At 42.6% G+C, this 13,813-nt stretch overlaps 1 protein-coding gene across 3 annotated transcripts in view; it reads right to left on the bottom strand.

Annotated features, from left to right (window-relative positions):
• Nucleotides 1-13,813, bottom strand: part of ACSL1 (acyl-CoA synthetase long chain family member 1) — a 68,975-nt gene that overhangs the window by 39,632 nt on the left and 15,530 nt on the right. For all 3 annotated transcript variants that reach the window (XM_087418358.1, XM_087418355.1, XM_087418357.1), the window contains exon 2: nt 6,075-6,301. In XM_087418358.1, the coding sequence (XP_087274484.1) occupies nt 6,075-6,269 (195 nt within the window). In that variant the 5' untranslated portion in view covers nt 6,270-6,301. The remainder of the gene's footprint in view (nt 1-6,074; nt 6,302-13,813) is intronic.

The raw sequence follows: 13,813 nt of genomic DNA on the forward strand, positions 1-13,813 counted from the left end.
AAGCTTCCACTCAGGCTCATCCCTCACGGTGGTGTCTGGTCCTGCCCAACTCCACAATAGCGCCCCTGCTCAGAGCCAGCCCCTGCCATTCAAGTTCAGAAAGCCATCACCATTCTTTGTTTTTTTCAGCTTTATTGAGTATAACTGACAATATAACAGATTAAAGTGTATGACGTGATTTCATATACCCATACATTGTGAAAAGACTGCCCCCATCAATTAACACATCTATCGCTTCACATATTTACACTTTTTTTTTTTCTTTTTTGGTAAGAACACTTAAGCTCTACCTTCTTAGCAAATTTCAATTCTACAACACAGTGCAGTCAACCACAGTGACCACGTTAGACATTAGATCCTCAGACCTTACTCATCTGACAGCTGAAAGTTTGTACCCTTTTACCAAACTCTCCCTACTTCCTCCACCCGCCAGCCCCGGCAACCACCATTCTACTCAACTGTTTCTATGAGATCAACTCTTTTTTTGGCATGGCCATTCTTTATTTTTCCACCATTATTGGCTGGACTTGGTCTCCACAAGTCCAGTATGAGTCTTCAGAAAAACTTATGAATGACCCACTCTCTTCTCTTGCAGAAATTGCTTATGCCCAGTTTGCAAGCAGGTCTTTACATACACACATGTGTGTAAAATGAGTGATTACACTAGCCACATAACAAAATCCTACTCAGTAATAGTCTCCATTTGCACTCTCTAATCGTGGACTAAGGACGCTAGTCCTTGTCACAGTGTGCATGTGAGCTGGGAGGTCTGAGGTTTGTCTAGGCAAGCCATGGCATTGAGAAGGCCTCCTGTGGACTGTGACTTTTGAATTTTAAAACCATGCTATTTATTGAGCATTGCTTCCATAGGCTGGATATGTTATATTTAGTTTGCTTCTTTCAAATTCCTACCTGAGAATGAACCACAGTTCTAGTTCGATGGCATGAAAACAAGTCACTTTTATTACTCTTAGTTTAAGGATGGCCCTCGTCCTCTGCCAGGGATGGAAGGAGTCCTGAGCAATACTTCCTGCTGGCCTGTGTAAGCTCCTCAAGGGCAGCAGCCTCTTCCTCCCTGGTATTGTGCACATCACACGGCAGATGCTCAAGTACTTGCCGAATGAATGCCTGATCATTACTCTCTGTGACTTACAGAGAATTAAATCCAGGTGTCACATCCTCCACATCAGACGTTCTGGAGCACAAGATTAAAATGCTAAGGCAAGTTGCTAACTAATTATTTATCCCAACATATGGATGTTTAAATCGCAACCTTTCATGCAAAAGAGTCATCTAGCCAGCATGTGACCTGAATGTCATGAGATCATCTGGGGTGGAAATAAGTCATCCCACTTGGAGACAAGATGAGATACTCAAAGAACTGGTTCTGCCTATTAAAAGGTATGAACCCACGCTATAACCAAGGTCCAGAAACAAGTCTAAACAGCGAATCTGTTATAGACTAACTGCGTTAGTTACCGGAAGTAAAGTTTAATCTAAGGTCTGAGAATCTTAAAATGATAGCTTAGAAAGGCTAAAGACTGGAAGGTATAAAAAAGTTTTTACTTGCTACAATTTATTCCCTTCTCTAAAGTTTAAAAACAAAACAGATAATTTGGGTTTTCATTCAAGTACTTTATAATCTAGTAAGAGCTATCAAAAATCTTTCCAACCTAATTTGACGAGTAAGCCCTCTCAATGCACACGTGACATCTCTCATCAATTAAACAAATTCACATATTCTTTCTACTACCTCCTTCAGCAATTACAATGGTTCTCATCTATACTTTGTAATGGTTTGTTGCCTAAATCCCTTGAACTCTGGTAGGTCCTACAACCCCATCAGCACCAAGTTCTGCTCTGATTTTATCTACGTCCCACCTGGTTCAGGGGTAGAGGATGAGGAAAGGCAGAAACTTACCAGAAATCAGCTTTTGCTGTGCCTGTGGCTACTGCCCAGGTTTTGAGAGCTCCATCCCCTCCTCCCCCAGTCCTCACCACCACCGCATCCTCCACAGTTTCCGGTCCTATAACCACCCTATGTACAGAATCTCAGCCTCCATTTCTTACCTGTCCTTTTTCCTCCCTCCATTTTCATCACTATCTTTAGATTCCTTTGCCCACATATCCATATTCAGAAGAGACTGCTCCTGGGTTCAGAAGCTCTAGCCACTGACTCTTCAAATTTACCTAGACAGACACAAATTTTCCTTATTGTCCTTATTTATCCTCTTTTTCCCCACAGAGTCTTAGTTATAATACGTAACTTACAATGACATATGAAAGCAGCATAACAGAGTTCTAGATCTTCCACTAACTGAATGATATAATTTCACCTCTCTGGATTCCAGTTGTTTTCTCATGTATAAAATATGAGAATTAAAAGAGGAGACCTTTACAGAAGAAGAAAACTAACATTTACTGAATACTTATTACAGTCCAGGCAGACACTGCATATATCTATGCAGCCCTCTTAACAACACTGAGGGAGGGAGGGAAAGTACCGTCACTTCTGTTTTCCAGATGAGGAATCTGAAGGTCAAAAAAGTCAGGTGAGGGGGCCGGCCCCATGGTGTATTGCTTGGGTTCGGCATGTTCCGCTTTGGTGGCCCAGGTTCACGGATTCAGATCCCGGGCACAGACCTACACCACTTGTCAGTCACGCTGTGGTGGTGACCCACAAATAAGCTAGAGGAAGACTGGCACAGATGTGAACTCAGGGATAATCTTCCTCAAGAAAAAAACGAGGAAGATTGGCAACAGATGTTAGCTCAGGGATAATCTTCCCCAGAGAAAAAAAACAAAACAAAACAGGTGACCTTGCCCAAGGCTGCCCGATCTAAGCAGAGGGGCGAGGTCCAGCCTCTGCCACATCTCTCTGCCTCTCTGGACCCCTCAGGCTCCAACATGCTTTCCTGTGTCCCTTAACTGCAACCACCAAAATCTGGGCCCTGACCAGTCCCAAAGGGTTTCCAGTCACTCCAGTAAAGATCATCTTCATTAGGGTGACATGGGAATCTCCATCTCAGAGAACAGAATGAGATAAGCCAAAACTGGAAAACTTGCACATCACTTGTGAAAGTGATTTAAGAAAACAAAGAGACATACGGACAATAACTTGCTTCCATCCACTGCTCAAAGTTATAAAGCAACAGCAGGAAAAAACCTTTGGAAGACAGAAGTTCTTCCCTGACCCACAGGGAAAGGGCAGCCTTTGGGTCACTGTTGCAGGCTGGTGAACTGTAACTGCAGACACAGGGACACAGCTCTCTAAATAGGTTCCTGATCAAACCATGCTCAAAAATGTAAGAAAGACTTTGTGGGTTCTGTTCCTAACTCCAGCTTCTCTGTCCCATTCTACAGCATATGTGTTCACTGCCTTTCCTGTGCCGGTATATAATAGCATGAGTGCCAACATCCTCTTCAATACCCTGATTTATGAAAGGAAATTTTACAAGCTGTAACTTATAAAGAACCTCTGTACTGCTGGTTTAAAAAAGCGTAGCTGGAGGGCAGGCCCCCGGTGGTGTAATGGTTGAGTTTGCAAGCTCTGCTTCGGTAGCCTGGGGTTTGCAGGTTCGGATCCCAGGCACGGACATAAGCACTGCTTATCAAGCCATGCTGTGGCAGCATCCCATATAAAGTAGAGGAAGAGGGGCACGGATGTTAGCTCAGGGCCAATCTTCCTCAGCAAAAAAAAAAAAAAAAAAAAAAAGGAGGATTGGCAACAGATGTTCACTAAGGGCTAATCTTCCTCATACACACAAAAAAAGTGTAGCTGGGAAATGGCCAATGTGGGTAGTGATGAGAGGCAGCCAAACCAAACAGGGCAGATTCTTCTCATTTTAATATCCATGTAAAGTTTATGGCAACAGGAGGGGGAAAAACACCAAGTATGCGAACTGGGAGTGGGAATGAGGGTGGATACTGGCAAATGGTATTACGTACTTGTTTTCAAAGTAGGAACAAAACAACAATATTTTGTTCTGGCGATCAGCCGCTGCAAGAGTGCCAGATACAGGCGCCTGATTAATACTTAATGAAGTGAATTATGTTCCTCTTTCTGCCACAGAAGTCCGAATGATGATGCCAGCTATAGAAAAGCATCTATAATTACTAAGCATCACAACTTCAAGCTAATCTTAAATTCGATATTTTAAGTTTTTTAGAAATGCAAAGCAAATTTTGTATCTAGTCCTAAGACCTACAAATTCTGAAAATCAGAGCTAAATCTATTTCTATAAGCAAAGAGAAAAATCAGGGAGCCTGTGTACCAGGGAGTGGAACTATCAATTTTAATTTTCTTTTTGCTTATCTGCAGTTTTAAATTGTTCTACAGAGAACACATATGATTATTTTAATAAGGCTCAATGACTTTATGCTAAGTGGGAACTAAAAATCATACTGTAAGTACCTCCACAATTTCTCATACAATAAAAATTAGGCATTTTTTACAGTTACTGCTATATTATAAATATCTTAACTCTGCACTTGCCAAGTACTCTTTTCATAGCGATGGCAATGCTACTATGAGACACCAGGTCCGCTGCCAGAAAAGAAAGAAGGCCTGAAACCTCACACAGATCTACTAGAAAAATTAAATTCTACTCATTCTTGGTATATAATTAGCTGAGGTGAAATATTAAGTTTCCCCTTTAAACAGAAATAAAGTATAAAGCCCACTTTCCTCAGCAGTGGTTCAGTCATTCTATTTTTACATTGTGGCATGAATCAGACTGACATATCTTTTATATATTTTAAGAGTTTCACAATAATGAATCCAAGAAATTGTCACAAAGAACTAAAACCCTATAAATAACAAAAAGCTATGAATCAGGCCAGGGCTCTATCAGGAAGGACACACTCTCCTCCCCGTGGCCATCAGCCGGGGGTGGAGGGGGCTGGCCTTTCACCACTACATCTAAAAGCAGCAAATGAGGCAAGTCTGCATTTCACAACACTCTTGTTTATATATGTTGAAAGTAATAAATACTGGAAATTAATTGTGACTTAGGTAGGGGAAAGCAAGACACTACAAAGCAGAGAGTAGGTGAAGAGTCAGAGCACCACTGAGAACTTGGCTGCCTCTTCACCTTTTCAATCTCTCATTTTTTTTTTTTTTTTTTTTTTTTTGGTGAGGAAGATTCACCCTGAGCTAACAGCTGTGGCAATCTTCCTCTATTTTTATGTGGGATGCCGCCACAGCAGGGCTTGATGAGCAGTGTGCAAGTGCGCGCCCGGGATCCAAGCCCGTGAACCCCGGGACACCGAAGCTGAGCACGTGAACTTAACCACCTGCCACCAGACTGGCCCCCTCACATTTTTTTACTCACCTTCAAAAGAGATGCAGAAGGGAAGAAAGGTAGAGCAGGAGCACTAAGAATCTTTCAGAAAAGGTCTCCAGATTTCCCCATGCCATCCCACCCATTAAGCCCCAATTACGGAACAAACGCTTTGGTTTAATTTTCATAACGATGGGAGCATGACTTCTACGTTGTCTAAGTTATATACAACCATGGCCCTCAACAGCTCAACCTCAGATGCCTCCTGAATGTCCTCCTCCTCCATGTCCTATCCTAAATCCTGTGGCCATGTTATTCTAGCAAGTTCCTAGTCTAGCCTCATCCTATTTGAAATCCCAGAGTCCCTTTCAACAGCTGGGGGATGTGAAATCCTTCCTTCTGTAATGCTTGTCTGACAACTCTCTTCTCTGCTGGAACACAAGCCCTGCGACAGGGACTCTGTGCCTGTCCTTTCCCTCACGCAATCTTCTGGGCCTATCGCAATGCCTAGCACAGGGAAGAAGCTCGATGTGATTTCTGAAACGAGCCTCTGTGTGACTATGGGTAGACCCACACCAACCAACCAAGGCCACCTCCTCTGTCGCTCTGCCCTGTACTTTGGCCTCCACCTCCATTTACTATCATTGACCAATTTCTGTTGGTTGAGCACATTTCGGCTTACAAAGTACCCTGGCAAGCAAATATTTGACTGTGATTGTCATCATGATCAATGTGGAACTCATTGGGGAAATACAAAGGAAACCCCCACGGCAGGCCAGTCCCCCCACTTACCGCCACTTCCACCGACTGCATGGAGAGGTCACATGGCGGCTTCAAGGCTTTGGGTCTCGTGGCGTACCAGAAAGTGGTGAGGGCTGCGAAAGCTCCGAAGCCCATGAGCGTGTTGGTGGGAAGAGTGCGCACGTACTGTCCAAAGTCAGCCAGCTCCGGCATCCGAAAATACCGGAACAACTCGTGGGCTTGCATGGTCCTGTGCTGGTGGTTTCCTAAGCTGAATTCTGTCGGAAGAGAAAAATGTCATGTTCGTTCCAGGGAGGCCGGACTCTTTTCCAGAATTCCCAAAGGCCGACCATCTAACTCAATGGCTGGCTGACCAATCAAGGCATTAAACCCACAGTCTAATGGTCCAGGTCTTTCCCTGGTTGTCAAATTTCATTTTTCTAAAAACACTCGAGGAATTCATTTTACTTCTATCATCTTGTGCGAAGTCTTCATCAACCACATTAAAAGGATTTTACTCATGAAGAATCCTCGCTATAAAATGTTCATACTCTCTCTCTGTTCTCTTCCACCTAATCAAACGCACTCAACTCTCATGATCACGGATAATGCGGAGAAGAGCCACAAACAGGCCCAAACCATCTAAAGGCCATTAGTTTCCATTTCTTCCAACAAATCTCAGAACAAGCTCTCCAACTGGTAAAACAGACCGAAAAAATTTCAATGTGTTTCTTACTTTCCCATCCTCTTTGTACCATAAAAGCAACAACATAAATGCAGGGGAAACCAAAGTTGGCTATTGTGATAAAATAATTTCTTTGATATTCCTCAAGATACTGTAGCTAAAATATATAAACAAATTGGTGCACATAAGCTTTAAATCAACCACCAAATATCTAGAGAGAGATTACAGCGTAGTATTTGAAAGTAGAGAATAGTATTTAAGATCCCAGATTCTAGAGCCACATCTTGCCTCCACAGCTTGCCAGCTGTATGATTTGGGACAAATTACTTCGCCTCTCCGTGCCCAGTTTCCTCATCTATAAAAGGAGATGAAAATAGTGTCTATCTTGTAGGGCTTTTATAACAACTAAATGATTCAAAGAAAGAGCTTAGAATAGTACGAGGCACCAAAAATTGCTCAATAAATGCTGGGTATTATTATTATTTCCTCTACCAATACTCTGATTAGTCCTGTGTGCAGAACAGTAAGGTACAGAGGTAATATAAAAATAATATTTGAATACAAGGAGTTTACAAACAAAATTAAGAAGCCAAAACGCACAGAAAAAAATTTGATGAACAACCCAACATGTATGAAACCTCAAATTGAATGTCATAGACAATTTATACATAAATCAGTATAAAAATATGCAGTACAGATAATAAGAATAATTCTACTTAGAAAATTATTTTGATGAATAATCACTTTAAAGTATGTTTAGCAGTAAAGGGAAGGAAATAATAGTAAATGATCTGAAATACTTTTCTCAAAAACTTCCTGGCAATTCACTACGTGTTCAGATTTTAGCTATAAGTTCAGACAGTATTTGTGAGCTACTTACGATATGTTCTTTTAAATAGCTAGGTCACAAAACTGAAAATAAGTTTCTTTTTTCAAATAGAGACATCCGCTTTAAATTGCAATCTATAGTATCGTATATTTTTTTACAGAGCAGCAGAATACCAAGTGTTTTCACTGGCCATCAATACTATATAATGTATTTAAATATCATGTATTTGCTCAGCTCATGCAGACTGGTGCTACAACAGCTCTGGGTAGGTGTATGCGCGTGTGCACGCACACACACACACACACACACACAGAGGAAATTTTGACGTTTAACATGACAACAGAGAAAGAACAGATAAGCAAACTTCCTCAAGTCAGAATTCTGGAGAGAAAGCACCAGGACTTATAAAACCACTCACCATCTGTGCCACCACCAGCTGACTGCTAGGTGACACACCACTGCAGAAAGAGAAAAGGTGACAGGGGTGGAGCGGGGGTTGGAAGAGCTCAGCCAGTGCTTGCCCGGCCTGCCAAGGTCTCTTAGGGCATTAGTCACATGCCGAGTCCTGCGCAGCTGCCCACTGGGCTAAAGGTAACTGGAAGACAAAAATCTATACTTGACTCCCCAGGAGAAGAGAGGGTGGAGGATGGGCCAATGAGGAGCTGGGAGCAGAGTCACCCCACTGCTCCACCCATGGGCAGGGACAGGCATCAGTTAGTGTCACTGCCAGTGCCAACTCCGAAAACAGACACTGTTTTCTTTCTGCTCTGCTTCCCAATAAGAAGAGACAATGGGCATATTTTTAAAAACCTTTGAAATGAATGATCAGATGGTGGGTGGTATGTCAAACCAACATCAGACCGACCAAGAAAGAAACAGATTGTCCATAGTACACTCAGCAGATTTATTCTAGATGAATTCACAGGAATTGAGCTACTCCAATCATCTAACACATCTGAGTGTCTGGTGTGCCCTTGGCACTGTGCTGGGAGCTGGGAAGACAGTGCTGATGACCTGGTCGGGCTCTCAGTGGGCTAACCAGCTAGCGGGGAAGATATAAAATTAAACAGGCAAAATCTGGAAGGCGTGATAAGTGTTACCACCAGTGAGATCCAGTGATCAGGCAAGGCCTCTCCGTGGAAGGGAGGCTTACACTGAGAATTTGAGGATAAGTGGACAAATCGAGTCTGGTCCTTTGGCACTGGGCAGTCAGACTTCATAAACTGTACTGCAACTCTTCAAATGCAAAGCAACCTTATGCATGTGCACACCTGCCTTCCCCTCAAACCATTCCATCTTCTAGCTGTCTTCATGACCCCCACAGCACTCCAAGTCTGAACAGGAGTTACCCAAGCCTACACCCACACTTACACTCTGCCCTTCTCCCTTCTCTTCTAAAAGTCCCCAAAGTGATTTCTATAAAACCCAGATCGTGTGAATTTACAGGAGCTGTTTGACAGAATCACAATCTCGTGTGAGAATATTAATAATTCCCCCATAAACAAACACAGTCACAGACAGGTGATCAATTTTGTCTATTTTGAGCATCAGCAGTAGCCAAGCTGTAGAGAGCATTATGCTAAGAAATATCTATTTCTAGAAACAAGTCTAGGAAAGAAAATTTAAAAATAAAACTTCAGGAAATTACAGATACAGTAGCACCCATGCAAGAGCATTTTATTAGATACTAATCTGTAATGCTAAGTGTTTAAATTCAGCTGAATTCTTATCTGTAGTGGGTGAAAACTACAAGCTACAGTGGTTTAATTCATGCCTTTTAGCTGGCAGCCAGGTAACAAGCTGCAAACCGACTTCACTGAACAAATGGGAAAACTATAGTCTATGCACTAAAGAACTAAGACAATAACCTCATTTAGATCCATGTAAAGAACAACTAGCCAGCCCTGGTGGTCTAGTGGTTAAGATTCTTTGCTCTCACCTCCGTAGCCCGGGTCCATTTCCCAGTCACGGAACCACACCACCGGTCTGTCGGTTGTCATACTATGGCGGCTGCGTGCTGCTGTGATGCTGAAAGCTATGCCACTGGGATTTCAAATACCAGCAGGGTCACCCCCTGGTGGACAGGTTTCGGCGGAGCTTCCAGACTAAGACAGACTAGGAAGAAGGACCTGGCCACTTCTGAAAAAACTGGCCACAAAATAAGCTATGAATAGCAGCGGAGCAGTGCCTGATATAGCACCAGAAGGGGAGAGGATGGCGCAAGAAGGCCGGGCAGGGCTGCACTCTGCTGTCTAGAGGGCCGCTAGGAGTCAGAATCCACTCAACTTGACAGCGTTAACAACAAAGAACAACTCTCAAATGTGAACTGAGAGCATTATAAATCTTTTCCCTTTTATTTAACTGCCGTTAAGGAAAAGGTACTTGGGGTATTTAGAAATGGAGACAGATTTAGAGTCAAAGAAAATTAGCCACAATATATAGCCTAAAATGCTGTAGCTGACATAAACACAAGGCTTTAAGGCAGTCCCAACAGGGCTCTAAGAAGAATCAAGACTCATGTACTTGCCAACAAATGGTTAAAACTCAGATTTTATTCATATTCCAGTGGTGTTCTGGTTGGAATATTTTTTTAATTCTTTCAAAAGCAAATTTCCACAACATCATCTGAGGAAGTTTATAGCCCAGGCACATAATCATGCTGCTGTTTGCTAAGAATATGATTCAGTTGGCTTAAAGTCTTAAGCAGCCAGCATCTCTCAGTCAGGAACACACAAGACTATGGGCAGGGAGCTTCTCCTTCCTCTACAGCTACCCCTGCACATCCTTCCTCCCGCACCGACAATAAGTGGCTTTGCTCAGTTGGGTCTTCTGAATTTCCTATAAAGCTGGAGTCTAAAACCACAGAATGGCCGGGAATGTAACAACGGTCAGGGAGATCTGGCACAAGCCCAGTGCAAAAAACCAGAGCAAAGGACACCTTTAAACAGACCTGAGAAGAAATAGATGCACAGGGCAAGGTAAGAGAAACTGCACTGCACGACTGTCAGAAAACAGAAATCCTGGTACCCATCGGCCCAAACTCCGGGAAGAAGAGTTAACGACACCACCAGCATTGATCTAGTGTTTCAGAAAGGCTTTCACGTCCTATGTCTTATCTGAACATCACAATACAAAATGAAGATGAGGACACCAAGGCTAGACACTTAAAACGTTTCCCCAAGGTCTTCTTCCAAGACTGGGACACCAACCAGACTCTAAATTTTCCTCTACACAAACAATTCTTAACCTCTGTTGCGCCACTAGCCCTCTCCACTAAGAGCATCCACATGCTTCTTTGCACATAGGGCTCACTAGTTCCCCTCAGCCCACCCCAAGTTAGGAACTGTGACAACAACAGATGGCTTCTAAAGGTCCTTCCAGCACTCACATTCCATGGTATTATGAGAGCTCGGCATTGAAATCCATCGCAACTCTCAATGTCGTATCTAACCGCTAGCATTTATCCCATCACCCTGGCCTCTGAACATGGGGCTTCAAAGCCCACTGTACATAAAGGTTTGCCTCTTACCATTCTGCTTGAACCAGAAAAAAATGTGGTTCAGGGCCAGAGATGACTCACAAGGGCATCATTCTCTAAGGATGTGTGCGCGTGCACGCACACACACAGCTCCTGCAATTCTGCAAACTTATACTTACGTTAGCATTTTATTTTCTTCGTGTCATTTGCAAACCAAAAAACGGGTGATCTGGATGTTCCTCTCCTTCTCAAGTTCCTCAAGCTTTCATCCAGCTGAATAATAACAGTTTGATGGAATACTTCAATAGGAATGCAGCCCTCAAACAATCCCACATAAATAGCACCCTTGCTCTGGCAGCAGCAAATGAAGAAATCCTGACATCTCTCCTTAAAGCAGCAAGCCAAGGGGCAAGATGCTGCCATTCCTTGCTCCACCTCCTCTGCCTGGACAATAGGCTATTTACAGAAGGCTGAAAGCTCCCCCTTTGTCCTGCACTAGCTGGGCAGAGCTCGGCCTCGGGGGGGAACAAGAGAGCAGCAGACTGACCGTGCGCTGTTCTTTCAATGTGCCACTCCAAAACCGTTGGATTCGTGCTCCTTAACCCTGGCTGGCAAATTACCTAAGGCTAGATTTGCTTAAGCCATCCCCTCTTGAACCAAAAGAGCAGCTGGGCTCTCCCTAGAGAGAGGGAGGCACAGAAACTCCATAGAGATGCCCCAGCTCACCAATTAGAAAGGAAAACAGAGGTCACTGGCCAAACCCCATCCCACGCAGGAAGTCCTGACTATGGTCACTCCCCTCGGACCATCTCCTCATTCTGGGCATGAGAAGGAGAAAGACCACTTGGGCAACTTTGGGATCCCATGCACAACGAGCAAGTAGTTCTACTGGGAATTAGTTAGTCCCATCCACCGTCTTGAAGCCTGTCGTCCCAACTAAGTATTGTAAACCTTAAACCCACTTAATTTTCATTAAAGTGATTCTATGGATCACCAATTCAATTTCCAAGAGGACACTGAAAGGAGAAATGAGGCAGAGATGCTCTGTTTTTAGAAACCTGATTTATTGGAATATTCGAGTCAAGCTGAATAATTCTGCAGTAATCCACTCCCTGCCCATACCCCCTAAAGTTATCAGAGAAACAGTGGGACACAAAGCTTTTAAAAGCAAGTATAATACTTCTGATAAGGGCTTAATCTCCAAAATATATAAAGAACTCATGCATCTTACCAACAAAAAAACTACCAACCCAATTAAAAAATGGGCAAAGGACCTGAACAGACATTTCTCCAAAGAAGATATACAGATGGCCAACAGACACATGAAAAGATGTTCAAAATCATTAACTATCAGGGAAATGCAAATCAAAACTACAATGAGATATCACCTGACGCCCGTCAGAATGGCTATAATTAACAAGACAGGAAACAACATGTGTTGGAGAGGATGTGGAGAGAAGGGAACTCTCATACACTGCTGGTGGGAGTGCAAACTGGTGCAGCCACTGTGGAAAACAGTATGGAGATTCCTCAAAAATCAAGGATAGAACTACCATATGATCCAGCCATCCCACTGCTGGGTATTTATCCAAAGAACTTGAAAACACCAATTTGTAAAGGTACATGCACCCATGTGTTCATTGCAGCGTTATTCACAATAGCCAAGACTTGGAAGCAACCTAAGTGCCCATCAAGGGACGAATGGATAAAGAAGCTGTGGTATATATACACAATGGAATACTACTCAGCCATAAGAAACGATGAAATCCAGCCATTTGTGACATCATGGATGGACAATGAGGGTATAATGCAAAGTGAAATAAGTCAGAGGGAGAAGGTCAAATACCGTATGATTTCCTTCATTAAGTAGTAGATAATAACAACAATAAACAAACACATAGGGACAGAGATTGGATTGGTGGTTACCAGAGGGGAAGGGGGGAGGGAGGAGGGTGAAAGGGATAATTCGGTACATGTGTGTGGTGATGGGTTGTAATTAGTATTTTGGTGGTGAACATGATGTAATCTATGCAGAAATAGAAGTACAATGATGTACACCTGAAATTTTTACAATGTTATAAACCAATGTTACTGCAATAAACAAAAAATTTAAAAAAAATAAAAATAAAAAATAAAAAAATAAAAAAATAAAAGCAAGTATAAAGCTAGACTAATTTTTAACTAGTAAGATTAGGGCCATACCTCACCCATTCATATTGGCCGCAAGTCACAACTACCATATATGCCCCCCAAATAAACAGATTCCAAATATAATATGTCCAACTTGAACAGATAAACTCTTAGGGATTAGATGAAATGGCCAAATGTCTACTTATAGTAGTTTCTATGTTCATTAAGCTACATATGTAAGTCACATGACAAAATAAATTACTCTAGAAATACTTGCTTTTTTTCTATTCATATTTCATTAATATTTTATTAAAATTCTTTGGACATGTGTCTTCAAACAGGGTCGTAGGCATCTCTAAACCCATATATATATATATTTTTTTTTTTTGGTGAGGAAGATTAGTCCTGAGCTAACATCTGTTGCCAATCCTCCTCTTTTTGCTGAGGAAGATTGGCCCTGGGCTAACATCTGTGCCCATCTTCCTCTACTTTATATGTGGGATGCCTGCCACAGCGTGGCTTGATAAGCAGTGCGTAGGTCTGCGCCGGGGATCCAAACCTGCGAACCCTGGGCCACCAAAGCGCACAGGATGAACTACGCCCCCAGGCTAGCCACTCTAAAGCCATTTTTTGAGGATTAACAGTTTTCTGTGGCATATCTTCACATT

This window comes from Ceratotherium simum, chromosome 28 (assembly GCF_057802395.1).
Source record: "Ceratotherium simum simum isolate JZ-2026a chromosome 28, ASM5780239v1, whole genome shotgun sequence".
Lineage (NCBI taxonomy): Eukaryota > Metazoa > Chordata > Mammalia > Perissodactyla > Rhinocerotidae > Ceratotherium > Ceratotherium simum.